At 33.7% G+C, this 16,072-nt stretch overlaps 1 protein-coding gene across 1 annotated transcript; it reads right to left on the bottom strand.

Moving 5' to 3' along the window:
- Window positions 1-13,770: 13,770 nt before the first annotated feature.
- On the bottom strand, window positions 13,771-15,534 carry LOC121236035 (myb-related protein 306-like). Its single transcript, XM_041132527.1, has 3 exons — window positions 15,262-15,534; window positions 14,941-15,070; window positions 13,771-14,685 (listed from the first exon to the last, which is right to left on the bottom strand). The coding sequence occupies exons 1-3, from the start codon at window positions 15,392-15,394 to the stop codon at window positions 13,950-13,952; spliced, it is 999 nt and encodes a 332-aa protein (XP_040988461.1). The 5' UTR covers window positions 15,395-15,534; the 3' UTR covers window positions 13,771-13,949.
- Between the last annotated feature and the right edge of the window lie 538 nt (window positions 15,535-16,072).

Below are 16,072 nucleotides of genomic sequence, written 5' to 3'. Positions count from 1 at the left end.
CCCAAGTCGGGATTCTTGTGGGGCTCCTCCCTTCTTTTCTTTCTTGGCATCTTTGGCGTCGCGGATGTGTTGCTCGCATGGAGGGTCGATTAGAGTCCTTTAGTGGCAATCCATTCAAACCTTGGATTAGGGATATCTGTCAAGACATTCATAAGGTTCCAAAATGCTTCAGACATGATACTCAGGTTTTACATTCCTTGTTTATTCTGCCATTAGTTCCGTGGTACAGTCCTCTTTTGATGGCCTGGAAAAAACCTAGTCAAGGTTGGTTCAAGTTAAATACAGACGGTAGCAGTTTTGGTAATCCTAGGCCTTCAGGGGTGGATGGTATTATCAAAGATGATCAAGGTAATTTGGCTCAAGCTTTTGCTTCTCCCATTGACGTTGGGTTGAATAATAGAGTTTAATTATTAGTCCTTCTGTATGGTCTTAAAGTCTGTGATAATATAGGGATTGGTTATGTGGATATTGAGTTTGATTCTCAAGTGGTGGTGTCGTGGTGGAAGAAAAGAAGATGTGGAGTTTGGTATCTTGAAGACTTATGGGAGGAAATTCTTGCTCTTATAGATTCTATGGTGCTTTGTTCGACATATATTCAAAGAGGGAAATAAAGCTGCTGATTAGCTTGCAAAGTATGGCGCGATGGGTCATCAAATGGAGTGTCAAGGCTTTAGGGAAGTACCGAGAATGTTGTGAGCCATCATTAGATTGGACAAGCTGGGCATTCCTTCGCTTCGCTGTTGATTTTTTGTTGATGTATTATGATTATTTGATTTGTTTGGTATTGTTTTTGCTTTTCTTTTTTGGAGGTGCTAACATCGTCTTTGCAGGTTGTGTGGTCATTTTTATTATGTTTGTGTTATTTTTTATTTTTAGGTTAATGTTGTACTGTGGTATTAAAATTTTAGTGTTTTTGATTATTGGGTTTGGGCCTTTATGCATATTTGTAGCCCCCAGGTGTTCGATTGTAACTACGATTTTCCTCCGCTAAAAGTGAGGATTATCAATAAAATTGGAGTGTCGTCCTATTCTTTAAAAAAAATGTTGGCCAAGTTTACGACCTTATAATAAATATAAAATGGACCTTCAATCCACTCTTTGTGTATTCACGGGCTATATTCCCGATCACAAGGGGTATAAGTGTCTTCATCTCCCATCGGGTCGGCTCTACACATCTAGGGATGTCATCTTTAATGAAAATCAATTTCCCTTTGCAACTTAGCCCGATTCCTCCATTCCAAACCAACCCACTATTTTACCTCTTTTAACTTGTACTGGGCCACCACACACGTCATCTTTACACCGACCCACTCAAGCCCATCCGCACAAGTCCACAATCACTCCATTCTCTCCTACTAGAAACCGTGCAAATTTGTCCCAGCCTGCACCTGTTAACTCTCGGCCCATCTCTCCACTGAATTCACATAGCCCACCTACCCTAAGTACTCTTACCTCAGTTTCCCTTCCCCATATAGACTCATCCCCAAATTATAACCGCCCCAATCCCTAGCTCCCGTTAGTTCAAATGCTCCTACGACTTCATCTTCGTCCTTCCCAACTGAGGTGGTTCCAACTCCCAACTTGCATCCCATGATCACTTGTGCAAAGGTAAACTCTCTGAAACCTCTCATTCGCACAAATGGAATTGTGCCATGGCCCACACGAAAAACCTTCACCTACATTGAGGCATCTCAGTTTCCTAAATGGGTGAGAAGCAATGCAATCTGAATTTCATGCCCTTCTTCACAATCACATGGGACTTAGTTCCCTCATCAGATTCTTTTAATGTTTTGAGACCCAAATGGATCCTTAAAACAAAATTGAACGTTGATGGTACTCTTTAGAGGTGTAAAGCCTGTCTAATAGCTAAAGGTTTTCACCAACAAGTTAGAGTAAACTACAATGAGACTTTCTCACTTGTAGTCAAACCAACCACTATTCGAATCACTCTCCTTAGCAATTTCTTTCAATTAGTCATTGCAGCAGTTAGACATACAAAATGCATTCTTACATGGTGAACTGGAGGAAGCAGTCTATATGCAATAACCCCAAGATTTTGTTCATCCTAACTTTCCCCTCCATGTGCGTAAACTGAAAAAGGCCATTTATGGCCTAAAACAAACCCCTCAGGCCTGGTTTTCCAAACTCAGCACCAAACTTTTTTCCCTTGGTTTTCAAGAGTTGAAATCTTATACTTCTCTCTGTATTTACCGTAATGCATCCCATATTATTTTTGTTTTGATATATGTGGATGACATTATTGTAATTGGTTCCAGCCTTTAGTTAATTTCTTGGCATGTCATTGCCTTCTAAAGACTTAGGACAACTTCATTATTTTTGAGGGATTGAAATTTCTAGAAATAATAAAGTTTTGTACTTATGTCAGTCCAAATATGTGTCAGATCTTCTCAAGTGAACAAATATGCACAATGCAAAACTCGTCTCAACTCCAATGTCCTCATCTCTTAAACTTTTGGCTTTTGAAGGAAACTCCTTTGAGGATCCTCATCTCTATCGTAGTGTAGTTGGTAGCTTGCAATACTTATCTTCCACTCGTCCTAACATTTCCTTTGCAGCCAACAAAATTTGTCAATTTATACATAGTCCAAAAATCTGCATTGGCAAGCTGTCAAACGTATTCTTTGATATCTTAGAAAAACTCCTAACTTTGGTCTTCATTTCTCTCCATTTTCAAATTAACACTTTCAGCCTTTTTTGATGTAGACTAAGCCAAAAGTCTTGATGATTGAAAATCCACAGGCAGGTTCTTTGTTTTCTTTGGCTCTCACCTGGTCTCGTGAGGCTCCAAAAAGTAACCCACGATTGCCTGATCTTCCACTGAAACGGAATATAAAGCTGTGGCCAATACCACTTGTGAACTTCTTTGGATTCAAATATCCTTTTGGAAAACCACCAACATTGTGGTGTGATAACTTTGGAGCAACCTATTTGTCAGTAAATCCAATTCTACATGCACGCGCTAAACATGTAGAATTAGATTACTACTTTGTCAAGGATCGGGTTGCCGCCAAAACCCTTACTGTTTCGTTTGTTTCCAACAAAGATCAGCTGGCTGATATCCTCACCAAACCGTTATCTACAACTCAGTTTCTTTTTCTACGATCAAGCCTCAATGTTTCATATGTGTCACTTGCATTGAGGGGGCTGTTAAGGAAGAAGAAAATGGTCATAACAGAGCACATAACAAAGGTACCTATAAGTTCATATATATACCTATAATTATGTGAACAGACACGAATTATAAGGAGTCGTATATAATAATGTGAGTCTAGATAGCCGTGCGTGTTGGATTCTCTAAATTATGATCGAATTATATTGATCATGATATGACCTATATATATATATATATCCTTATGATCATGACCACAATATATATTAATAGGCAGTGATAAGGTTACTACATTTTTACCACTCATTTACTACTTATAATGTATTTATTTTTTTTAACATTTTCTTTTAAGTATTTTTTAACATCCTTAATCATTAAGAAAAAATTAAAAAAATATATAATTTTACTAATAGTCGCTTCCTTAATCATTAAGTAAAATAAAAAATTAAAAAAAAAATCAAATACAAAAAGAGTAATAAATGAGTAGTAAGAAAATAACCCTATCATTTTCCTATATTATATATTATGTGAAACCTAACTACCGGCCAGCTTCGAAGTTTAGCTTCTTGTCTTATTCTTGCATCTCATAAGAGAAACAAAGGATATATCATGCATATTAATTAGGTCTGTACCCTTCATGATTAATATATCATGTTGATCGATCGCAATGGATCCAGCAATTAGCCGGGATGGATGCTCAAGGCCCTAGCTAGCTACTCATGATCGATCTGTGAAATTAATCCAAAATAAACGTTACAGTAGTGATGACTAATTAATGAAGGGGTTGGTCCCCATGCATATAGGAAAGGATCACCATCTAGTACGTGCCCTTGTTTAATAATTTGTCTTGTGAAGATGATGTGTTTCATTTGGTGGAACTTCTGCCATATGATTTACTTAACTTAATAATTGTTGAATCCAAGGGCCTGAAGTCTAAGATTACTCTCGTGGCTGTCTTAACAGGTAGCTAGCTAGTTTGATGGAGAAATCTTGCTTTTGTTCAACGTTTGTCGTCTCTTAATTAATTGATAGAGAAGTTTTAGGAAATGGACCATACTAGCTATTAATCCTTTTGAGAATATTGAAAGGGAATAGGGAGAAAAGCATGAAAGAAGGGCCGGGGCGGGCTAGCTACTTGCAATTTTATCATGCAATATCCTCTAATGAAGCTGATCTGATCTCAGCTTGATCGCATGCATGCAGTACTTCATGATAAACTAGTAAAAGTAGCAGCATGTTTTAATAAATTTTGGCAGCGCTTTGAAAATTCAAAAGAGATCATGCGTATATGGTCAAGCCTTTTACCCTAAAGCTAGCAGTTTAAATATTGCAAGGTTACTTATAATTGGGTTTGTCCAGTTTATGATATTCATGATGAGTGGTTCTGCTTCCTCCGGTCAATGCATGCCTACAAAGGGTTGGGCATGCATGAATGGCCAATAATCCCCAATTAGTAATAAAAACAAAGGAAAAGTCAAACTTTCACATGTTATGCATTTATTAATACTAGTTGCCATGCATGTCCCAAGGCAATTTTGGCCGTAAATGCTTCCCAATAACTTTAATAATAGTATATAGGAGAAAGGTCGTGGCTAGTAGTACTACTGCCATCTAGGACTGTATTTTATGACATTAATGGGAGACAGGTCCTAAGATTTTGACCGAATTATAGTATAATGATCTCTTTATCTTTTTATTTAACCTCTAATTAAGTTTTTCAGTTAGTTGCTTAATTTATTATTGTACCCAATATTCCGAATAATAAAATACCGGGTTGGAATTATAATTACATGAAATAAATTTTACATATATATATAGACACAATTATTTTATAAATTGTACACAATTTTTTTTTTTTAAAAAAAAATATCATGTTTTGAATTTTGATAATTGGTTTTGATGTCTTTGAGTTGAACAAGACCGGAACATTCAAAGATCACAAGTACATGACCTTGTGCAATTGGCTGTACTCATGAAGATTAGTTCTTTGTATACATATAATATCCATCGACGCTTGATGAACAGCCGGTCTCACTATTTTTAAAAAAGATCGACTATATCTAGGAGAGATTTGATTTTTAGGGATGAAATTTATTAGAGACGAATTAAATTTCGTCCCTAAAAGTCATTTTTAGAGACAAAATTCGTCTCTAAAAATTCTTGAGCTACTAAATTTATTCAAACGGATAAATATTCATTTAAACAAGATATTTTATGATGAACAAAATCGTCTCAAAAAAGAAAAATCGTTCGAACGGAACAAATTAGATTCGAACATGGAATTAATATATGTTCGAACAGTATATAATCTGTTTAAATAATAAAATTGGCGAGAACTAAGTTTATTTTTCCCAAGGAAAGTTAATAACTGTTCGAACTTAAATTTCTTTGATTGAACGGACATTTTTTCAATTAATTTGTTTATTAGTATGGATTTGTGCATATATTTTTTCCGTTAAAGTAATAAATATTTTTTTCATTAATTTGTTATCATTTTCAAAATATAAAAATGTGTATATATTTTATATTATGATTTGCGATAAGTTAAAATATTTATAAATTCATAAATTAATTTCAAAAAATTATAGTGATTTCTTTTATGTTAAATTTATATAAATATAACTTTAAAGATAGTATCATTTTTTATATTATCATGAACGACAAGTAAAATGAAAAAAATAAACAAGGTAGCAAACACGAAAAATAAAAACAGTACATTAATTACTTCACAAATATGTAATGTTCAATACAACATAAAAAAGTAAAATAATAACTAAAACAATCGCTATTGCCTAAGTAGATCAACATCCTCTTGTGACATTTTAATGTGTCCTTCCATATCCCCAAGCTTATCCATGATGAGCTCAATAAACTCCACAAACGAAGCTCATACTTGATCCAAAGTAGCCCTAAGAGGCTGTCTCTCAATAGCGGCAGTACTACTAGAAGCTAGATCTGTGGGAGGATCACTAGGTTGTTCTGGTGCAGTCTTCTGCAAGCTCCCCCTTGCTCTTGTTAAGAGGCCCCATCTGTGGTGACCTCCGCTCAGTCATAGACACTGTAACCCCCGATCGGAGTAGGAGGTTAGATATCAGTAGTGTAAATGGTAGACTACCTCCACTAGAAAAGTGTGACTCCGATCGAATGCAAAGGAAGAAATATAATGCCAGATCAATGGGTTCCCTCGTGCTATCCGCAACAAAAATCTGGCTCGTTCGAACCTAAAATTAGTCTTTTATTTTTTCGGATCAGTGTTATAGCCAACAATCAAATTAAGCATTCTGAAAAATGCTATACAATCGGCCTATTGGATCACCTTGCTCCCATCATATGGAAGAGCCGAAAGGTCTCGCAGTAGTTGACCCGCCTGATCGTCTGTGAGACCATCATAAGGTAGATCCTCCTCCTCACTACCATCTGAACTAGCATTTGATTTTACATTTGGGGCTAGTATGGAGGATGCAATCGGTGTATCAGAATCAGATGGTGCAGCCGCTGGTCCCCTTGTAGCCGCTGCAAGATATGCATCAGCCACGCGCGGGATGTCAAGAAACTCAGTAATAATGCGGGGAGAGAAATTAATACTCACTCCCCGGACCGATAAGGTGTAGAATAGAGCATCAATGCTATCCTCTCCCATGGCACGATAAAACTCACCAATCATCTCTGGATATGTAGTCCCCCGCTGCTGACAGATCGGTATCCATCTCCGCTCGATGAAGATGAACTGTATGCTTCGTCCCTCCCATGAAAGATCAGAGAAGTCAAACAAAATGATCTCACGCTCGACAAGTATAGGCCTCGCCTTCTGAGCATGAGCTTCTCCACTACTTTGGTTGGGCTGATCTCTCGCACGTTTTCTTCTGCTTAATGCCATTAGTATATTGTTTAACAATAAAAAAAGTAAGAATATAATTAACCATAATATTTAAATTATATTATTGAAGAATTATAATATATTGAACTGAATTGAAATAATAGTTCGAACGGAACATATTCTGTTCAAACTCGTAGAAGCTATTCGAATGGACTATTCTATTCATTCGAACTGGCAATCTTTGTTCATTCGAACGAATTTCTTTTGTTTGAACCGAAATAATGCTATTTGGCAACTGAGGATTTGAACGGACTAGAGTTAATTCGAACGGGAACAAGCCAAACAACCATGGCTGAGTCGACTCAGCCTTGGCCTTAAAAACTCAATCTAGATGTTATCCTTTGTTTTAATCAGTAGAAATAATTAAGGAGTGAAGTCTATTCATTTCTACCGATTATTTTGATATTATTTCTACAAAATACACCAAAATGGAGGATTTTGAATTCGAAATCCATACCCCCAAAACTCAACCCATTAGAACATAAAACCAAACAATAGATGTGAAGACTTGACCCATACCTCTTAGAAGTTCAAATGTGGGGTTGCTAGGGTGTTTGAGTGGCGGTTTTCATGGCGGACATAAGGGGTGAATCAATTTCTCTCAACGTTTGCTGGTTCAAATTGGAGATTTTTCTTTCATTGTATTCGAACTGGGTCTATAATGACCGTGGCGTCTCGTTCGAATTGGATAAATATCCGTTCAAACAGTTATTATACTAATATATTTCTAATTATATTACTAATAGTAATATATAATAATACTAATATTACAAAGTACAAAAGTATAAAAATAAAACTAATAATAGTATTATAATACTTTTAATTAATCTATTTAGTATATTATTTGTAAATATATTTATTCTATTATACTAAATGCATACTAAGTACTTAGTATAATTACAATGGCTTAATTATATAGCTACTATATATAAGTTATGATAACTATACAAGTTAATATAATTAATATATATATATAGTACTTCTTAGTTATATAGCTACTATAGTGTAAATATTATATATAGTGCAAAATTAGAAGTAACTATATGTATATATATTAATAAGTTATAATAATTATACTCATATAAGTTAAATAACAATATAATACTAACTATGTTATAAGTACTATATATTAATAATTAGTATATATAGTATAAGTATTATATTAACTATTAGACCAAAAGTATATTATATATTATCAATTATAATATAAAATAGTTGCTATAGTGTGTATATATATATTATATACTATATAATATTAAAATATTTTATACAATAGATTACTAAAATTATAGGAAATTACTTATAAGTATAATAATCTAGATATTAGTTCAAACCTAATAATGTCCCGTTCGAACGGATTAATCTCGTGGAATGTGTTTGGAGGGAAACTTCACGCCAAATACTCTGAATGTTAGTTTATTCGAACGTGAAAATTGCTCATTCAAACACATTGGTTGAATAGTGTTATGAAAATACCTTTTGAGCTTCTCTATATTTGAAGAATGTGCCAAAGAATATTCTAATTTGTTAGTTTGAAAAACAATATTACACGTTTCAACGTGAATTAAATCGTGGCAAGTTTGGCGCCTAATTGAAATTTTCGTGTTCGAATACATAAATGTCCAGTTCGAATGGGACTTCACAGATTCAAATACCTCAACCTCCAGTTCATTTTGACAATTAACTTGAATTTCTTTGGAGGCAGAGCACGGCAGATGATTTTGTGTGTGAAAGAGTGTTATGGAGAGAGAGAGGGGAACAGACTTAGTGAGAGAGAAGGGATTCCTGAGAGAGAGGAGAGGTTTATAAGAGGTGTTATTTTTTTTTTTTTTTTTATTTTTGTATTTCGAGTTTCATTAATATTAGCTTATTGCACATGATTTAGGGTTTTCTCATAATGTGTTTTATGCTTATGTAGATATTGTGGGTTCATATTTTATTTGGATTCCTTAAATTTAAGGTAATATTTATAATTTTTAGATTTTTTATAATTTATAGTTTTCAATTAATTATGTTAATATTTTTGGTATATTTGTGTTTGTGCAATCTCATTTAAAATAGTCAACCACTGTACATCTTATGAGATTGTGTTTGTGAAAATTGTATTTTGTGGCAAATGTTTTGTTTCTATTTCGTGTCTAGAATCTGGGTTTGTCCTGTTCGAACGCTATAATGTTAGTTCAAACAGGATCCTATCCGAACAAGATCCTGGATCCTGTTCGAGCAGAATCCTGTTTGAACATACTAATAATATAGTATAGTATAATTACAAAATATTGATAAACTAAAATTAAAATGGAAGCTTAAAATATAATATAACATAGCAATTGTTAATACTTAAATTAATGTTTAATACTTATAAAATATTTAATTAAAAAACTATATAGTATAACTACAAAATAGTTTGCACTAAAATTAAAATGAAAACTTAAAATATAATATAACATAGCAATCGTTAATACTTAAATTAATGTTTAATACTTATAAAATATTTAATTAAAAAACTATATAGTATAACTACAAAATAGTTTGCACTAAAATTAAAATGGAAACTTAAAATATATTTTTCAGTTGTATTTGTGATTTGGAATGTGATTTGCTTTCAAATTTATTGTATAATTGTAGGAGTTGGATAGTTTTGGATTTTAGGATTATTTTTATATATACTTGAACCTTAGACCCGTTCAAGAGTTGTGGCCAAATATTCTCTTATAGAATGTTTGGGTACATCTTTTGAATTGTCCAAAGTGGACAGTTTGAGATTCTATCATCTATACGACATATATATTCAGTTTAAACTCTTGTATTAGTCAAAAAAAATTTTAGTTTAATGATTCCTTACATTCTTCGGATATGTTGTTTGTAAGTTTCTCGGCCCATGAATAAGGTCGACGACTTATCGTGACTAGCATACTTGGAGAATTGTAGAGAAATACTGTCCAAATTTTTACTGATATTAGAGTTTTTGACTGAGTATATATACAATATAGATGATAGTATCTCGAATGAGATATAATCAACTACCTTATAAAATAAATGGTAAACAAGTATGAATATACTATTGAGAGTATTTATCCCATGAATTGGGTGTTTTTTTATAGACATCCAACAAGTGACGGAAATACAATGAATAAAAGTGGGATGCTACTGGGAGATAGACTTGGGCGAGACTATAAGAAGTATGCAACAGGGGGTGAAATTTTTTATAGAGTTTGCTCACATAAGTGTTGACAGTCGAAGATTTATAAGATATCTGTACAAGAAGTGTAAAAATCATAGTTCTTATAATTTGGTTGTAGTGAAGGATCATTTATTTGTAAATGGAATTGATCCTAAATACACACATTGGGTCTTACATAGCGAACCATTTTTCAAAAGAGTTAGATTTAACAGTCAGACCAATCAAACATATAGCTGCTTATTTATTTGTGATATGTTTGAAGATCATACTTATCAAGTAATATCGCTACTATCTTTTTTTAATAATATATGATAGATGTATTAAACATATAGACTAATTTTTATTTTTTAAGCAACGGAGTACTATGAACAAAGTAAATAGATCAAATTTAAAGATAAATCATCATGCGGGTTCTCGATTTTTTCATTGTTTGTATAAAAAAATAGTAAGTTATTTTAGTGCTCGTTAAATATTAACATATAATGCACTTTTCTGATTTAAGTTCTAATATAGATTTTCCTTTTGCAAAAAGAAGAAAGTCCTGCTGACTATAATCTGACCTAATTGTATGCTAAAACATATAAAAATCATGATGGTGTTTAGGCCAGTCCAGAAGCAGAGGCAAATTATGTAAGTTTAAGTCTCTTTAATTCCATTGTCACGTAATATTTTTGTTACTTATACTAATTTTAATATTTTTATTTTTGTAGGACAAGATGATATCTCTTAAGGATATTGTTGCAGATCCATTTGATGCATCATTTGCTAACGATGCTCAGATCATTTCTCAAGTTCTTGGATCAGGTTCTGGATATTTGAGGGGCTTAGAACGTTGCGTAAAACCGTCCTCAACATCATCATCCTATACTCGAGCCAGATCAAATGACGACAAGACTAAGGAATTGGAGAAAGCAACACTTGAAATAGAACGGTTGAGGTCGAAGGAAAAATAGTTGCTGGCCTGATTAGATCAATCAGCAAATCTTGAGGCGAGATTAGAAGAGAGGATACAGTTGAATAACCAAAAAATGTTTGAACAGGTCCAGCCAATGATGTCCCAAAAATCTATGCCACCACCATAGTCTTAAAATTTATCTTTTCTTTAATTGTATTTATATTGTGATGTTCCAAAATATTTGAACAATTGATGTTTGAATTACAATTTGTGTAATATTAGTATGATATTTTTAATTAAATTCTTATATGTATGATTAATACCGTTCGAACAGTAAATTACCATTTATAACTCTATTCGAACCAAAACCGACTCATTCGAACGACAACTGAGAAATACGGATGTTCGAACAATAAAATATTAGTTCGAACAATATTAATATGCAAAACCCCAATCGAAAGGATATAATTTTCGAAAATAAAATTTCTGTTTGAACAGACATAATTTTTGTTCGAACATAAGTCATTTGAAAAATTTCTTAGTTCTAACGCATAAAATTTGTTCGAGCACTCCAATTGTTTGAACATGATTAAATATGATCATTAGTTCGAATGAATATTTTATATTATTCGAATGGAAGTGTCGGTTCGAACCAAGAAATATTCCATTTGAACAATGTACTAAGACAAAATTGGTTTGTCTCAAAAAAAGATTTTCGCTCGAACGGTTTTGACTGGATCCGCCCAATTTTGTCTCTAAAAATAATTTTTTGAGATGAGATTTGATTTTCGTTTCCAAAAACTTTTTGAGACAGTCTTTCCGAGACAAAATAGAGACGAAATTTTTTCATCTCCAAATATAATTTGGGACAAAATTTGAATTTTTTGAGACAATTTTTTTGTCTCAAAAAACCCAATATCTTGTAGTATATAGGAGACTTGTACCAGTACCTACTCGAATTGTATATAACATTACTATATATATATGCAAAATACCAGAATTAGTACATAATATTACTTTTGTTGATTATCAAATTAAATTATATCGTGCGACTTTAGTATATTTCGTAACAACTTGGCGAACTTAGGCATGATCAATCATATATATCTGCAAAGCCAATCTGGCTCTGTCTCTTTCACAGGCTCCATATCGCCTTTACAACTATTTAAACAAACAAATTGCAAAGAGATCAGAGAGATTGAATTTTAAAGCATTTTGTTGATCTGCCAGGTAACGAGGAAAATCCCTAGTCGACCCATCAAGATCTTTGCATTTAGTTCCTGGAGACAATTGGCACCAATTCGTCTCGCACTAGAGAGCACGACTAGTCAAGGATAGTAATTGAGATGATCTACCAGCTTTGATAAATTGAGTTTCGATTAATTAATATATGGTAGCTAGATATTATATATGCGCGCGTGCATGCACGTTGATAAATGAATTGCAAATATTACAGCTACGGAGTTCGAATAAACAATAAATAATCCTTAAAAATACGGCCTTTATATAAATAAATAAAGCCTATGTTAGATCTATAAAAATATCATATATACAAAAAGAAGTTTATAAATTAGCATGAACAGTTTAATATTGCATGTACTGATCATATGTTAGATTTGTTAATATATAATTTATAATATAAAAAAGTTTTAAATATTCTAAAGTACCATATCAAATATATTATCAAGTTATATCAGTCTGTAAAGGAAAATGCTAAGTATCCTGAGAGCTAGTAGGTCCCAATAATGGATCCCGACATTTTTATTTTTATTTTTTTATTTAGTGATTAAGGAAGTGTTTTTTAATGATGTTGTGATTTTTTTTAAAGAATATTTAAGATAATTAAAAAATACATGAAAAAAAAGGAAATACACTCTCGGCGGCTCATGTAGTGCCACCCATCTGTAAATTTCTTTTCGTAAATTTTCTTTGAAGACGAATTAGTTGTATTTTCCAAATGGACGCTGCTAGAGGAACCGATGAAGGACCAATAAAACCTGACCGATAAGTATAAATGTACTTTTTTTATTTTTTTTCTTTTTATTTTAATCATTTTTATATATATTTAAATATTGTTTTTAAAAAAAATTCACTAATAATCACTTCTTTAATCATTAAGTAAAAAAAATAAAAAATAAAAAATAAAAAAGTCAATCGATTACTTTTATGGGTTAAAATTATATTATCGGTTCAAATACCATTTTCCTTTCCAAATTATAATACCTGAACCCAACGCTAGGTCTTTTATGCCGTCGGTGCAATATTCTGGAAGATTTGATGTAAGGACTGTAGACATATATAAACATCCTCTAGATCTCAAACTTCAATCTGCTTATAATTGGTTAAATGCTTCTTAATTGGCTGGTATCCAAATGATTCAGTAGGATGAATAAAAAACTGGGTCCCCTTCTAGTTTTTCGTCCACAAATTTATAATATTCATGCTGGATTTAATTAATTAATTAAGAAAATATATATATATATTATATATATATATGGTAGCTAGCTATAGCATGTATCAAAGTTTGAAGCACAATTAGAACATGTGCAATCGTAAAGTACTTCTTAATACAAACCAAAAGGTCCACAAAGTACAATGATTACAGGTTCTAAGAAGATGAGAATAGAAATATTATTTTCCTACATACATATATACATATATATATATATGTCATATTCTTATATATATATATATATATATGTTTTATATATGCAGACTTTATAATTTACAGATTATTTTACTCCAGTAATGGAGTTTCATGATGATATTCTTTCTGCTTGAGCCAGAAAGTACTTCTACGAGCCACAAAAACAAAGCGATCGACTCCTAAACCTAGCTAGGCTGAGACGTTATATCGTGCATTTTTTTAAAACAACCCGGCAGCAGCACTGTCGTCCTCTAGTGACATGTTAATTAGGCTGTGATCTTGACCCGGAGCTGTGCCATCATCAAGGAGCCAATTCTCTAGCAATGTAAGAGGGACCTGAGTCTCCAAATTTGACTTTGTTTCAACTCGGAAGAGGTTGGTTTCTGGTGTCAAGTTTGGATTCTCGTCCACCGATAAGGATAGAGATACATCAGAGTTCGAAGTATTGAAGCTCAACAGCGAGTCTAAAGCAGCATGATCTGGTGTTGTGGCAACTTCAGTACTGCTATGACTGGAACCGTTTGCAACGAGCTGGTTGTTATTGGAGGAATTTAGAGAGTTTGCCCGAACTGATTTGAGGGAACCAGCTTTGTTCCAGTTCTTGAGCAATCGGGCTATGTTTTCTGCGCTTGATGCATATCCTTGGTATGGTCTGGTGAAAGGATGATAGCCATTGATGGGGGGCTTCGATTCAGGGATTTGAGTTGGTTTGTCTAGGGACAAAGCCTCACAAAGGGCGCGTTTAGCCATGTTGATATCTGTTTGGAGCCTTCTCTCCCACTGACCCTTGGATATTGGCGGTGAGGCTGAGAAACCATCTTGGACATTATGGTCATGATCACCAGGGCCTGCACTGTGATTAAGCTTTCTGAGCTTCTTCTTTAGATGGGTATTCCAATAGTTCTTTATATCATTGTCTGTTCTTTGGGGAAGATAGGATGCTATGGCTGCCCATCTGCAAACATTGGAAAATCTTTCATCAACATGTATATGGACAACTGAAATAACATCTCACTTAATTAATTCCATCCCAAAAAATTAACATTCATAGAGATGTTTTAAATATTCTTTTCTTTAAAATATGAAACTTTGAAATCCAACAGATAAAATATCATAACCGATGAATTTGGAAAACGTGAGTTTCCCACTTTACCTCATTAGAGAGAGAGAGAGAGAGAGAGAGAGAGAGAGAGAGAGAGAGTATAATTACCGATTACCCAAAAGAGCTTGGAGGTGGACTATCATCTTCTCCTCATGATCAGTAAAGTTACCACGCTTAATACCGGGACGGAGATAATTCGTCCATCTAAGTCTGCAGCTCTTACTGCATCTGAGCAAACCTGTAAAACCAATCAACATGGTATATATGAGTAATTAGTTAACCAAAACATACAGAGGAATCTGAATCTTTGGTTACCCTTGCCAAATTTGGCAGAAACAAGAACCAGGAGATCCACTGTAAAGGAAAATAACCAAAGCAGAAAAAGCATTAAATGGACAAAGAAATTAATTGATAGAGGAGAAAATTTACCAGTACTTGTGGGAACCGTTCTCCAATTCCCCGGTCCATGATCTTGAATGTAAGAGACCAGGATGATGTCTTCTTCCGGTGTCCACGGCCCTTTCTTTACTCCAACTTTGTCACAGCAAGGAGGCCTCCCCATCTCTCTCTCTCTCTCTCTCTCTAATTTCCCAAGATTCTCAACGATTTTCTTCGATACGATTCTCTGAAGTCTTTTTAAAAAGAGATGCAGAGACAGGCGTCCAAGTTAGGAGTTGCCTTGTCCAATATGTGTATCCCTTGATTTATACATATATATATATATAGAGAGAGAGAGAGAGAGAGAGAGAGAGAGATCAACCCCAAAAGTGCTGTTAATCCGCTGACCAGAGGTAAAAGGACTCGCAGCAGAAGAGTCAAAAAGGACAGCGAAGAGCATTTACTCGTTGTTTGATTAAAGTCAGCTATGCTTACTCTCTCTCTCTCTCTCCGCCTCATAAAACGGTGTGGCATTCAATAAGGATGCTGTTGTGGCACCCAAAAAAAACCCTAAAGTTTCTATTATCTTCTTCAAACGCACGGCTATCAATCATGTTCTTGTAGTACTGTGGGTAGTAGAGAGGCCGATCGACTAGCTTTATAAGAAACTCCTTTTGCATACGTGACTTAGTTCCATTAGTTCCATGGCTGGCTAGCTAGCTAGCTAGCTGCTCCTTAATTTTAACTAAGGGTGTTAAATTGTGTTAATTGATCATATTCGTATCGTGTCAAAGTATATATATTATATTTAATGGATCAACACGAACACGACCCATTAAGGATTTCGTATCAAAATTTCAAA

Source organism: Juglans microcarpa x Juglans regia, chromosome 6D (genome assembly GCF_004785595.1).
Source record: "Juglans microcarpa x Juglans regia isolate MS1-56 chromosome 6D, Jm3101_v1.0, whole genome shotgun sequence".
NCBI classification, from domain to species: domain Eukaryota; kingdom Viridiplantae; phylum Streptophyta; class Magnoliopsida; order Fagales; family Juglandaceae; genus Juglans; species Juglans microcarpa x Juglans regia.
Note: the sequence above shows the minus strand (reverse complement) of the source record. Positions and strands in the feature narration are given on the sequence as shown.